This window comes from Schistocerca americana, chromosome 10, assembly GCF_021461395.2.
Source record: "Schistocerca americana isolate TAMUIC-IGC-003095 chromosome 10, iqSchAmer2.1, whole genome shotgun sequence".
In the NCBI taxonomy this organism is placed as follows: Eukaryota; Metazoa; Arthropoda; class Insecta; order Orthoptera; family Acrididae; genus Schistocerca; species Schistocerca americana.
Genome location: NC_060128.1, coordinates 200,972,680 through 200,985,414, shown reverse-complemented (window position 1 = coordinate 200,985,414; position 12,735 = coordinate 200,972,680). Strand labels below are relative to the sequence as shown.

The window sequence follows — 12,735 nt, the reverse complement described above, 5'->3', positions numbered from 1 at the left end:
AAATAATGAGCAGGTGACGCTTTAAGTATGATAAATGGCAGGATGTCACTTACAGTTCTGTTTTTGCCAATGTTCCTGTAATGTTGGTAGTGTTAGTGAAGCAGGAAACACTAGATTTATGGGACTGAAGGCAAATGGGAAAAAAATTGTCAAAGACACACATCTGTGAACTCCTGCAGAAGCTGAATGCAGCCAACTTTCCTCAGCAGTGGAGTCCCCTTCAGAGTCGGCACCGTGCCACTGCTGTTGCGGTCTTCAGCTTCCTGTGCCAGTTGCTTTGTCTCTGCTCAGTCCCAGGTCCACAGATCCTGTTGTCAAGCCATGGCATCCGTGTACAGTTTTTACCCCCCTCCCCCCCCCCCACTTCCCTCCATTACCAAGTTATCTACTACTAGATACTTCAGGTTTGTCATATCAGCGACCGAGCGAGGTGGCGCAGTGGTTAGACACTGGACTCGCATTTGGGAGGACGACGGTTCAATCCTGCATCCGGCCACCCTGATTTAGGTTTTCCGTGATTTCCCTAAATCGCTCCAGGCAAATGCCGGGATGGTTCCTTTCAAAGGGCACGGCCGACTTCCTTCCCCGTCCTTCCCTAATCCTATGAGACCGATGACCTCGCTGTCTGGTCTCTTTCCCCAAACCAACCAACCAACCATCATATCAGCGGACCTCTCAGCTGAGTTGTATTGTAGAGCTCTTATCTACCTGCTTCGATTCGCTGCTCTTCGTAAGTTGTGTGATATACCCGTTTAGTCTCTGGCGTTCTTCTGTAGTGCCTCATTTTGAAAGGTTCTCGTCTGTCCCATTTATTGTGCACATTTAGTTTTCGTACGAGGCTGAACTCTGGATGATTACTTTTGGAAAAGACTGCTTAACTCTTAAAGGAGTATTTGTTGTTAGTACATCTCTCTTTTTCAGGTTGTTTTGTTGCTCGTATTTTATACGGCAACAGATTAGCCCATTACAGACTACGTTCTGAGGGCAGTGGCTGATAATTAAGATAGTAAAAATTGCATAATTCTGCTCCAGTCACGAAGGTTTTATCCATCCAGTATCTGTTTTGATGGTTAAACCGTCACTACGTGGAAGGCCCCATTTTATGTAGCTATTTTTAATGGCAGCCATTGGTAATTTGTTGTAGTTGCATATGGCTGGCCATGAACATAGGTTGCAACTTGCGGGTAGAAGGAGAACTGTACTCATTCTGCGTTCTGACATCGAAATTTGTGTAGGCTTCGTACTGTCGAGTCGGCACACGGTTTCCTTTGGACACGACTGCAACATTATGTGATTGATTCACAATAAGAAGCTTACGTGATGTTCCACCACTTGATGCAGAACATTTACTGTCCTCCTTACACTTACAAGTTGTAACATAAACTCGCATGCCACTAAAAGAAATTATCACCCGTTGCCACTAAAAACGGCTATATAAAAGAGACCTTCCTCCCGACAGTGATAGTTTAACTGTCAAAGTGAATAATGGATGAAATAAACATTTTGGAAGTGGAGCATTTTTAATATGAAACAGTAGTCCCAACAGAGTGCATGACAGATGGCACTGTTATATAGAATACAAGCGGTTGTAGTGTGGAAAGCTTCCCTGAGAAGGAGCATGTGCGGCACGTAGGTTGTGCCCACTCCCTTCCTAACTACTGCATTCTCTTAACTACTGCATTCTTTTCACATCTTTCGATGCTTCGTAACTGCAGTCTGGTTACTATACAACTTATGGACAACTTTTTGCTCGCAATATTTTATCTCCCCTACCTTCGGAATTTCTGAGAGTGTATTCCGGTCGAAGTTGTCGAAAGCATTCCTCTAAATCTAGAAATGCTATAAATGTGGTTTCCCTTTCTTCGGCGTATCTTGTAAGAGAAACTGCGGAGTCAGTTTCGTATGTTCTGACATTTCTTCAAAGTCCGGATTGATCTTTGCTGAGACTGTATTCTACCAGTCTTGTAACTTTTCTGTAAATAATTTGTGTCTGTATTTTGCAACTGTGACTTATTAAATTGACAGTTCAATGGCAAACACGTGCCAGCACACACCTACCTCAAAATTGGAGTTCTTAAATTCTTCCCAAAGAGAGAATATCTGGTACATCTCCTGAGGGAATGTTCTCTGGTCCAGGAGTCTTGCTTTCACTTAGGACTTCGTGTCGAATTATATTGCATAAGTTAATACACTGGAAATTTCAGTTCAGGGACAAAGAATGCTCATCACTCGGATGGAAGCAGTAGGAATCCCACACGCTGTCGACTTCGTGTAGATCTGTAAAAAGGCAATTCCAGCATCCCGAGACTGTCGTCGCAGTATGTCTGCTCGACTATTAAATTTGTTCACCGCAAATGAAACTCCGGCATCTGTCTACTAAATGGGAGACACATCCTCTCGTATTGTTAAAAAAAAAAAAAAAAAAAGACTGTTGCACTACGCGGTGCCCATTTTCGGTAAGCTTCTGCTAGAGTGCTGGCAGTCAGTGCCAAAGTGCAGTTTTACAAAGAGTTTTTTCTCGGATAAATCCTATTTTCTGTGGAATAAGTTCATTTCATTCTGTTCCTAATAATTTTAAGTTCACTGGATTATTCGTAATCGGCAGCCGCTGCACGAAGGTCTCGTCTAGACTTTTCCATAGATTGCAGCCTTCAGATGTGCCCGTATACATTACTCTGATGTCAACCACGAGCTCTGTTATTCCGTCCTCACGGTCGTTCATCATCTCTGTCGATCTGCCATATATTCTCTCGCCTGTGTGGGGGGTGGTCATTCATTTTTAATTACGATCTCAAAAAAATACAGTTACGGAATCGATTTGTTTATTTGCAGGTAGACGTGTCGAGTCCCGGTAATTCTCGTGACACGGTATTGTAGTGCACCTCTAGAGGAGCTGGTGTACCGGTAACACGGAGTATCGTGCTGGAAATGCAGCTGCCGTGCCCGAATTGGCTGCAACTGCACGACACACGACCGCGTCAACAGGCTGCACTGTGTGTGCCAGAACTGCAAAATTTATTATATAATTTTATCTTTTTGAGATGACGACTAAAACTTGAGAAATGCCCCTAATATGGCTCTCCACCTTCCAGTTAATTTTTGTCGCAGTCATATTTATGTCTGCATTCCAGTTCGATCACTGACACATTTACACGTTTTCTGATCTTTCCTGTTAATCTCTGTCGTTCACTCTGCCCGCACTGGTAGCTACCGCATTAGAAGTCCTCATCTCGAATCTACTGCCACGTACCGATTGTAAACGTCACATTTCGAATGTAGAAACTCGATTTTCAGATCTCTTATTTTGCGTACCAGTAGTACTCTGGGCCTTGTTTCACTCTTTTACCCTTTTAGTTTGCTGCCCACTTCATTGTACTCGTATGCCCTAAATGCTAAAAGTCATCGGCCAGTTTTGTTATTTTAGTTTTTGTATATGAAGTTGGTCTGTGGGTATTCTAAAATTGATTTGTTCACCTGCTCTAGAGAAAAACAGCAAAAAGACATAAGCAAAATAACGGGGTCCCAGTACGTTCCTCAGAGGTGTATTTCTTCTCTATTGACACATTTGAAAGTCTTCTCTAGAGCTGTCGACTCTTCTATCGATTCTGAATCTCTCGCTTTCCTGACGAAAGCTATAACACTGTTGTCACATATCTCTGGCATCGATGGTTCCGAGTACAGATTGTGTCGGAAACTGACTTGCAATCTGTGGACTTTCTCAACTGAGGTGCTTCTGAGCTAAAGTTGAGTTTTTACAGAGATACAGTGACTGCTTATCACTGGTATGTCTGCGAACTGAAATCGTCGCACAATCTGAGATCGGCAGAGCCTCGCAGCTGTCTCTACCCTGGCCCGTAACTCTGACTCCGACCGTCTCACTTCCGCCAATTTCTCTACTGATCGACTTCTCTCTCTCTGGGCACTAGGCCTACGAGTTTTGTTTTGATTTCCCCTCCGATCCTGCCCGTTCTCGATACGGTACGATGTCGGAGACATTTGCGTCACCTTACCGGCTAACTCGGTTAGTTATTCTTCAGAAATCTTTCGGTGTGTGAGTGGCGGGGAGAGGAAGCCTCTCTCTCCCTTTACGACTGCAGAGTACGTCCTAAACCTCTCGTCTGTTTTTCGTGACGTAGCTCAGTTCCCACCGTGAGCCTGTCTCTCTTTCTCTGTCTCACAATTGTTCCCCATATATTACCTAAGCACCTCACTTCACTTATTGATCCTTTACTGTCTCCAGACTTCACGTCATAAATGTTGTCAGGTAACTTATTTTTAAAGGCCTCCCACGCCTCTCTCCTGCACTCCCGTGGACTGATACTTGTGGCTTCTCCTACCACACTCATCCTTTGTCTTTACTTTAGCTAACTTTCACTACTTTTTACAGGACTCGCATTTTAGCTATGGACGTGACACAGTCACAGACACTATTAATTAAAATGTTTTTTTGCTTATACGGACATAACACTACGTCTTTCGGAATATCGTCCGTCGTACGGTACAACTTGTGCGCAAATTTGAGATAACGGTGGAGTCCTATTATACAGAAATGTATGTAAACGTTGTCACAAAAAGTCCGTGCAACCACAACCACAGATACTTTTTAAAAAATGTGACTTTGACATCATCTTGTTGAATGTGCAGCACCAGTTGTATCTACCCAGCTGTTATAAAACAGCAGCGACAGCAACCAGGTTGTTACAAAAAGTCAAGATACGGTTTATTTTATAGCACATACTTTTTTTTAACACAATTGGAAATCAACAGTCCTAAATCAATTTTATTAAAGTAGTTACTTTTGATCACAAAATATTTTATTTGGAGTACCTGGTTTCAATCTTTGAGAATTACCTTCAGACCTTCAAGTGTCTGTGTGTCATCCGATACTGCGGCTAATCAGTCGACGAATGCACCTTCTGGCGTATGTATCTAGTGAATGAAGCGCATTTGGCGGATGAAAGTCTGAAATGCGATAGTGGTAGGCCCTTGTAAACAATAAAGTCATTTGAATTAATTTTGCATTTGGACTTAAGATTTAAAGCTTTTCTTGATAACAACACAATTGTTGCATCAGAGAAACCGAATAGAGCAGAGTAGTTTTTGTGCCTTTGTGGAGAAAAACTATGTTCACAGAGAAAATTCAAATAGCATCAAAATATTCTTTCATTTCTTTTCTTCTGTTTATTGTTAGTGTCTGTAATTGTGAAAGTAATAAATAGTTTACAGTGAAGTTTAACTGTTTTTTCCATACATTAATAATTCTGTGAGATGGGCTACACCCAGAAACATACAGGCCCAAAAGTTCCATCTTCATTTGATCTGATGAATTTTTTTCTGTTGCTTATCAGTTGTTTCACCTCTGGCAGTTGCTCAGGTATGTGATAAGTGCCAAGCAGCCTTGTAGTGTGAAGTCTACATTATACTGTAGGTCTCCTTACAGGAAGGCGACACTACGCCGTCCCAGTGAGACTGCGCCTAGGACAGCAGCGCCTCGTTCAAATTGATTTTTGGGCTGGGGACAGTTTTACTTTTACCTTTATTGAAGCATATTGTCCACAGGTGCATTTCAATATTTTTTTGTATCTGGAATGATTTTGTAAACCTCATTTGCCCATTATTTATGGAAAGTCTTTATAGCTGAAAATCTTTTGCTGTTTGTGTAAACACTGATGCTAAATAACTGCCTCTTATGTCTCTATCAGCATCTTAAATTTTTAGGGTGCCGAACATTGTGATCGATTCCATCTAGTATACCTCCACGTCCGAAGCTAACATATTGAACTGTGTATTTATAATCTTCCACTCGACAATTTTTGTTTCTCGCTAGTTCTGTACCTAATTTTACTCTGCTCCCTGTCGGTCTCAGTAATGGAGAGGTCTGTGTGTGTCGACTACTGTGTCGTGGGCCGGGGTTCGATTCCCGGCACGGCCGGCGAATTGTCTGTCTGTTTTTTGTCCGGTGGGAAGAGTGGGACGAGACGCACTCGGGTTTGTGAGGCTGACCGAGGAGCTACTCGGGCGGTAAGTAGTGGCTCTGAGCTCGACAACAGTGACCCCGTGACCTCCCGTCCGCGTCCGAATGACGCTCTGAGACACGGCGGCCGTTAGGCTGCGTCCACTGGGAGTTCTGACGTATCGTGTTTTGAGGGCACACTGCATCCTGTGTTACTTCGTTATTATTTGGTGAAATATAGTCGATCTCATTTTCTGTTTTTCATTTGGGAGCCGGTGTTAAGTCCTGCGTGTATGACCTCACTGTGGGCACCCTGCTACATAGTCTTGAATTTTTTCACGAAATATCGTATGTTTATTTTTAAAACATTCCGAGTCAATTTAACAGGTAGAATAGCAAACAGTGTCACGTGTGAATACTTTAAATCCACTAAGTTGCGTTGCAGTAGTTATTGCATTAACGAAATGTAAAATATTCTCCGTAGTAAACAGAGTGTAAGATACGTGTGAGCTGTAACTGCAGTAAGAACCTATAGGTATGTGAGATATATGAGGTCTGTTCAAAAAAAATTCCAGAACTCTGGCCACAAAATTTTTCTGCACTCGCCTTTTACTGATTGTGCACAGTCTCCTTCGAAATACTCTTCTCCACAATTGATAGACTGTCCACAGAAGCAGTCTCGGTATACCTCTTGCCGGATTGTGCGAAATGCCATCTACGAATTTTCTTTTATCTTGTCTGTTGTTGCAAATCCTCATCCTTTTAACGGGGTTTTTATAACGGGGTTTTTAACTTTCAAAAGAAATTTAAAAAAAAAATTCCACAGGGACCAGGTCTGGAGAGTATGGAAGATGAGGCAGCATGTTGATTTCCTTTTTTGTGCAGTAGTTACACACCAACAGAGACGAATGTGCAAGTGTGTTATGGCAATGCGAGAGGCACGAATTGTCTCTCCACATTTCAGGCAGTTTCCTTCTCACATTTTTGCGCGACACTTCCCGGTAGTACCGACCGTGAACAGTTTGTCCCTGTGGCACAAATTTGTGATGAACTAATACTCCAAAGTCAAAGAAAACTATCAGCACGGCTTTGACTTTTGACCTGATCTGACGAGCTTATTTTGGTCTCGGAGAACCTTTTCCGACCCGGTGTCGAGGTCGAACGTAGGTCTCGACATTATAACTGTATACCCACGTCTCGTCGTCAGTTATGGCTCTCTTAAGGAGCGCCTCGTTCTCATTTGCACGATCCGAAAGCCCTTCACAGATTGTGAGGAGAAGGTCTCTCTGGTCTCGACTCGCGAGGTGTGGGACGAACTTGGTGGCAACACGACGTATTCCGAGATGCTGTCTCAGGATTTAGTGAAACAATCCAATTGAAATGTTAGACTTCTGCAATCTCTCGGACAGTCAGTCTTCAGTCGGCACACAGAGTCGTTGACGTCCCCGACCTGAGCGTCGTCAGTAGACGTCAGAGGATGAGGAATGAGGATCGTCTTTAACTTCCGTCCGGCCATTTTTAAACCGTGTGAACCATTTGTAACACTAGTATGGCTTAAGTACTCATCACTGTAGGCTTCCTGCATCATATGATGTGTCTCTGTACAGATTTTTTTAGTTTCACACAAAAGTTAATGGAGACGCATTGCTCCTCTGACTCTGCCATCTGAAATTCGCAAACTGTGCGACACGGCATTCTACTCGATACGGCGCTGAACAATAACTGACACACGTACGACAATGGAACTTCCGGCAGTTATGCACTAAAAACAGGTGTGTGCAGGGATGCCTACACTCCGACATACCGTTGGTACGAAATTACTGATGTTCCAGAATTTTTTGAACAGACCTCGTACATTATTTGTGATGATTAAATGTATTTTGAATTGTTGTATGTACTCTTCAGTAAATGTAACTAACATTCGTGTCATAATATAACATTTGTTGGCATTGCCAGCTCTCAACCAAATTACTGTATTTCAACCTGACCGAGACTTTGGACTGTGCTACAGACCAGTCTGTCACCTCAACTGTGATTCCGAGAGACTGCTTCTTTGTACCTGACGTGTTCTTTGGCTTTCAAAAGCAAAGAACAGAAACACTGCCATGTCTGGCCCTTGCAATGGTCTGTACTTTAGCCTGATTTCTTTTCAAAGTCTGACTTTGTGCTCTGTGTCTGACCGTCTCGTTTCTGACTATCTATATCAGATAGTTTCTGATCTATATTGGATTCTAAACTGTTTTCCTTCACCCAAAAAATAAAAAAAGATCACACTCTGTTTCCTTGTAATGCCAAGAAATCTCTTGTACCTTGAGTGTTGCAGTCATTCTAACCAGAGATCAAATTCGTACACAAAATTTATTACTCCTAATTTATTTGTTCCATTATTTCTCAGAGTTAATAAATTGTGTAAAGGATGATTTATTTAGCTCTTTAGTGGATTTAAGAACCTAGAGATCAATATTGCAAATGTTTCTGGACCTTTACAGATTTTATCGTATTTAGATCAAAAATGTGTCGAAGCAAAATCGAATCGCCAGAAGGCTCCCCTGGTCGAGGAAGTTTCTGACGTCAAGGAGCTGAAGAAACTGCTGCGCACAAAGAACAACGTGCTGGTGTGTTTTGTGAGCTCGTTAAAGCGAGCTGTTCCGACCGTCAAGGTGTTCCGAGAGGCCGCGGGCGCCATCCGCGGGCAGGGCACGATGGTGCTGGTCGACTGTTCGGGGTGAGTAGTCGGCTTATTTTTTACTGTTTTCTGTGTACAGAATTATCAGTGAGCTAGTACTCTGAAACAGCTGAACTGTAATACTAACACCCGACTTCAGTTCTGGCGTGTGTTAACTGACTTTTCTGTTGTTGTTGTTGTTGTTGTTGTTGTTGTGGTCTTCAGTCCTGAGACTGGTTTGATGCAGCTCTCCATGCTACTCTATCCTGTGCAAGCTTCTTCATCTCCTAGTACCTATTGCAACCTACATCCTTCTGAATCTGCTTAGTGTATTCATCTCTCGGTCTCCCTCTACGATTTTTACCCTTCACGCTGCCCTCCAGTACTAAATTGGTGATTTTTCTGTAACACGTCGGAATTACCCGTGATCTTCTCCATTATTTTATAAGAAAAATTGCTTTGTGTGAGCCCACAGCTGACAAAGTATAACAGATCCACAGCTGTACATTTTTATTTTTTCTTTCTTTCTTTGTTTGCTACTAGTTTCACTACTGTAGCCCCATCCTCGAATGCTCTCGTGTAAAAATAATATGTAAAGAGTGACTCTCACACGAGATAGAATTTTTTGGTGAATTACATTAATATTGCTATATACTATCATTAATTTATGTAATACACGGTAGGACACTGACACAAACCACAAAATGTAATTAATGTTACAAAAGTGGTAAGGTGCTGTCAACGGAGATAAAACTGCCAAAACAAAATAACGGTGATAAATAATACGACGTAAATAAATTCCTTAATTGATGTGGTGTTCAGAGCAGAGATTATCCCACAGATATATACCTGATGTAACCGCATAAATCGTAGTGTGCATTTTATACCCGAGCTTAACACCGAGAGTAAGACGGGGTGTCCGGGAAGTGGTGCGGTCGACGTTGTACGAGGTGCAGCGGGCCAGTGTGTGCAGCAGTGAGAGTGAGATGTTTGTGCAGAGAAACTCTGCTAAATGTTGAAATGCACACAGTCGTCTATCAATTGCAAAACTAAAAAGATTAATTTTTGTCACAACTGTCGGACGTGTAACGTGACACGGGCTGTGGGGTATGCCTCAACTGTTCGGTTAGCGAGGGGATTGCTGACGAAACCTAGAAGTTGAGTTCCACTCTATTTTTCAAGGTTTAAATTCCGGTACTCGGTTTCCCGACTTCACTACGGTCGATTGTCTCTGTTATTTCTTACGGGAAGGTCGCCGATCGATTCCCGATAAGAACTCGAGCTCCACCTCCGGTGACTTTTTACTGTCTGATGTTAAACTGTAAACTTCTTATGAATTGGTGTAGAAATGCAGTACTTATCTCTGTAGAGCTTTGCTATAACAGCTTCAAAACGAAATGAGCTACGCTCCCAAATTACGTAATTCCACTCGAGGTGGAAATAAAATCGATTACTGTCACAGTCGGCAGTTGGGAGATATTTGGTGCTGCCGTCCGTACTATTTTACTCTGTGCTCGGCTCTCGTCTTCTGCGACCTGCCTCCTGTAACGGAGCCTCGTCTGCCCTACATTACCTGTCTGATTATTCCTTGATGCCCCAGCAAGAAAGGCTCCCGATGATGATGATGATGATGATGATGATGATGATGATGATGGGACATCCTGGTGGTAGAAGAAGGCGTGTGAGATGGCTGGAAGATGTGGAAGCCGACCTGAGAGCAGTGGTGCAAGAGTGCTCGAGACCGAGAAGACTGGAAACTGTGATTGAGGACTCTGAGGTCCTCAGAGGACCATAGTGCCGTGGAGTCAGTCAGTCACTGTAGATGTATCTGGAGACGGCCACAAATTCCTCTCTGCCCTGTCCGTCAGATCGTCTGTGTACGTAGAGAACGAGCAATCCTATCGTGTCTTCTGGGGGCAATCGTGACAGACGGTCACTGCCTCTGACAGTGTGCCGCGCTGTATTACTCGAGAAGTGGGGCACTGTGTTATACGCTTCCTGGAAATCTACCTGTTGTCCGTCATCCACAGTTTGCAGGATAACATTGGCAAAAAAGGACGAGTGGAATTTCGCTCGAGTGACACTTCCTACATCTGTGCCGATTTGTGGACAGAAACTCTTCTGTCTCGACGAAATTTATTATTGTCGTTTGTGCGTTCCTTTTTGAACTGAGGGAACTTCTGCTTCCCTTTCGTGTCCTGCAGCTTTTATAACAGTGATCTGATACCTGTAGGGACTGTACGTAGACTTTAGCTCCCCGTGTTTTATCCGTACCGAGTTCAGAATTGCGAGGAGTTTATTCCGGTCGACATTGTCGAAAGTTTTCTCTGACTCTACAAATGTAATAAATGCAGGTTTGGCTCATTTTATGTCAAATCGGCACAGGAGGAGACCAGTTTCTATTTCACCGTCTCGGATTTTCTTGAAATTTGGCTCAGGTGTACTGTCGGTATAGACTTAAAAATACGTGGAATTATACTGAGATATGTCAACTTGTATAAGGATAATGGAACAGTAAAGTTATCCTAAATGGGCCCAAAAAAAGGGAACGGTAGTTTTTGGAATTGCTGTAGAAGCTTTCCTAATTGAGATACACACCTGGGATAAGTACCATTTTATAGCATTTTTATGCACTTTCCCCTGCTTTACAATAAAATAAAAGTTTATATAAGAACGTTCTTTTCAAAACAAAATTTAAAATTTCAGCTTTTTCTATTTTCCGTCTTTCCTTAGTTGCTTCAAAATTCATAGAGGTATGTTCTGTCCGTGCAACTAATTGAAGGAGTTTGTTTATTGCCATACATGCTTTGCTTCTTTTATTTGTGAAGCATTTTCAAAGGCCTGTAATACATGTTTCTTTTTATACATATAATAAACAAATTACGTGGCAGTTACAAGACATTGCTATGTTACATTTTGTCATGTTTTTCCCTTTTTTTTTAAAAAGAAGTTAGAATCAACTTTTGTATCACAAAGTACGTGATTTGAAATTATTGTTCAGTGTTACTTACGATTACCAGCACTGATAATTCAAGTGGGAGTTTTTTTAATGGATATTTCTCTCTCTCTCTCTCTCTCTCTCTCTCTCTCTCTCTCTCTCTCTCTGTGTGCGTGTGCGTGTGCGAGAGAGAGAGAGGGAGATTCATTAAATAAATAATTATTCTGGTTACAGTTTGGATCTCTGTTTGTTATTGTTATGGTGGCTAGCATGATCATGGAGTTATTGCTTATATGGATTTGGTCATCGAGCACCTTCTTTTCCATCATGATGGCTCTTTGTATGGGAAAGTTTTCTTGCAATGTCAGGAGATTTTTGTTGTGATTATTCACTCTGATAACTGTCATGTCACGTTCCATGTTGCACGGTTCGTGTCCATGTTTTATCAGGTGTTTGGAGAAAGTAGAATTGCAATTTTAATATTTACAACTTCTTATATGTTCTTTATATCTAGTTTTGAAGTTCCTTCTTGTCATCCCCAGATATACTGATTTACATTCTTGGCACTCTAGCTGGCATATACCTGCTCCTTGGTATTTATGTGGTTTGTCTGTTGTTTGTAAATGTGATTGGAGCGTTTTCTTGTTCTGTAAGCTATGTGTAATCCCTGTTTCTTTAATACACTTGCCATCTTGTGTGTTGCTTTGTTTTTCTATGTAAGAGTGGACCATTTCTTTTCTGCCAGTCATGTCATGAGTGGTACTGTTCTATGTGCTGTAGTGTCTGTGGGGTTCTTTGTTGTTTGTGTTCTCTGTTTGTTTTAATTTTTCTTTAGTTGTGTTTTAATTTTTGGTTGACTTTGTACTATATTGGTGCTGTAACCTTTGTTTATGGTTATGAGTTGTGTTTCTTGTAATTCTTTGTCATAATTTTTTTTTTTTTCATTTTTATTTTTTAAATTTTTACTTCTGAGCGGGATGTTATTTAGCTTGCGTAATATGTGTCTTAGGGCCACTAATTTTTGATTTTGCAGATGGTTGGATGAAGCATGTATAACTGTGTCTGTGGCTGTTGGCTTTCTGAAGTTGTCAAATGTGTGTGTGTGTTGTTCTCTCTCTCTCTCTCTCTCTCTCTCTCTCTCTCTCTCTCTCTCTTCCTCTCTCTCTTCTTATATTTAAG

The 12,735-nt window shown here is 41.9% G+C and overlaps 1 protein-coding gene across 1 annotated transcript in view; it reads left to right on the top strand.

Moving 5' to 3' along the window:
- LOC124552404 (protein disulfide-isomerase A5) overlaps positions 1 to 12,735 on the top strand; it is a 131,902-nt gene that overhangs the window by 13,683 nt on the left and 105,484 nt on the right. Inside the window, exon 2 of the mRNA XM_047126668.1 lies at positions 8,443 to 8,678. Within this exon, the coding sequence (XP_046982624.1) occupies positions 8,443 to 8,678 (236 nt within the window). The remainder of the gene's footprint in view (positions 1 to 8,442; positions 8,679 to 12,735) is intronic.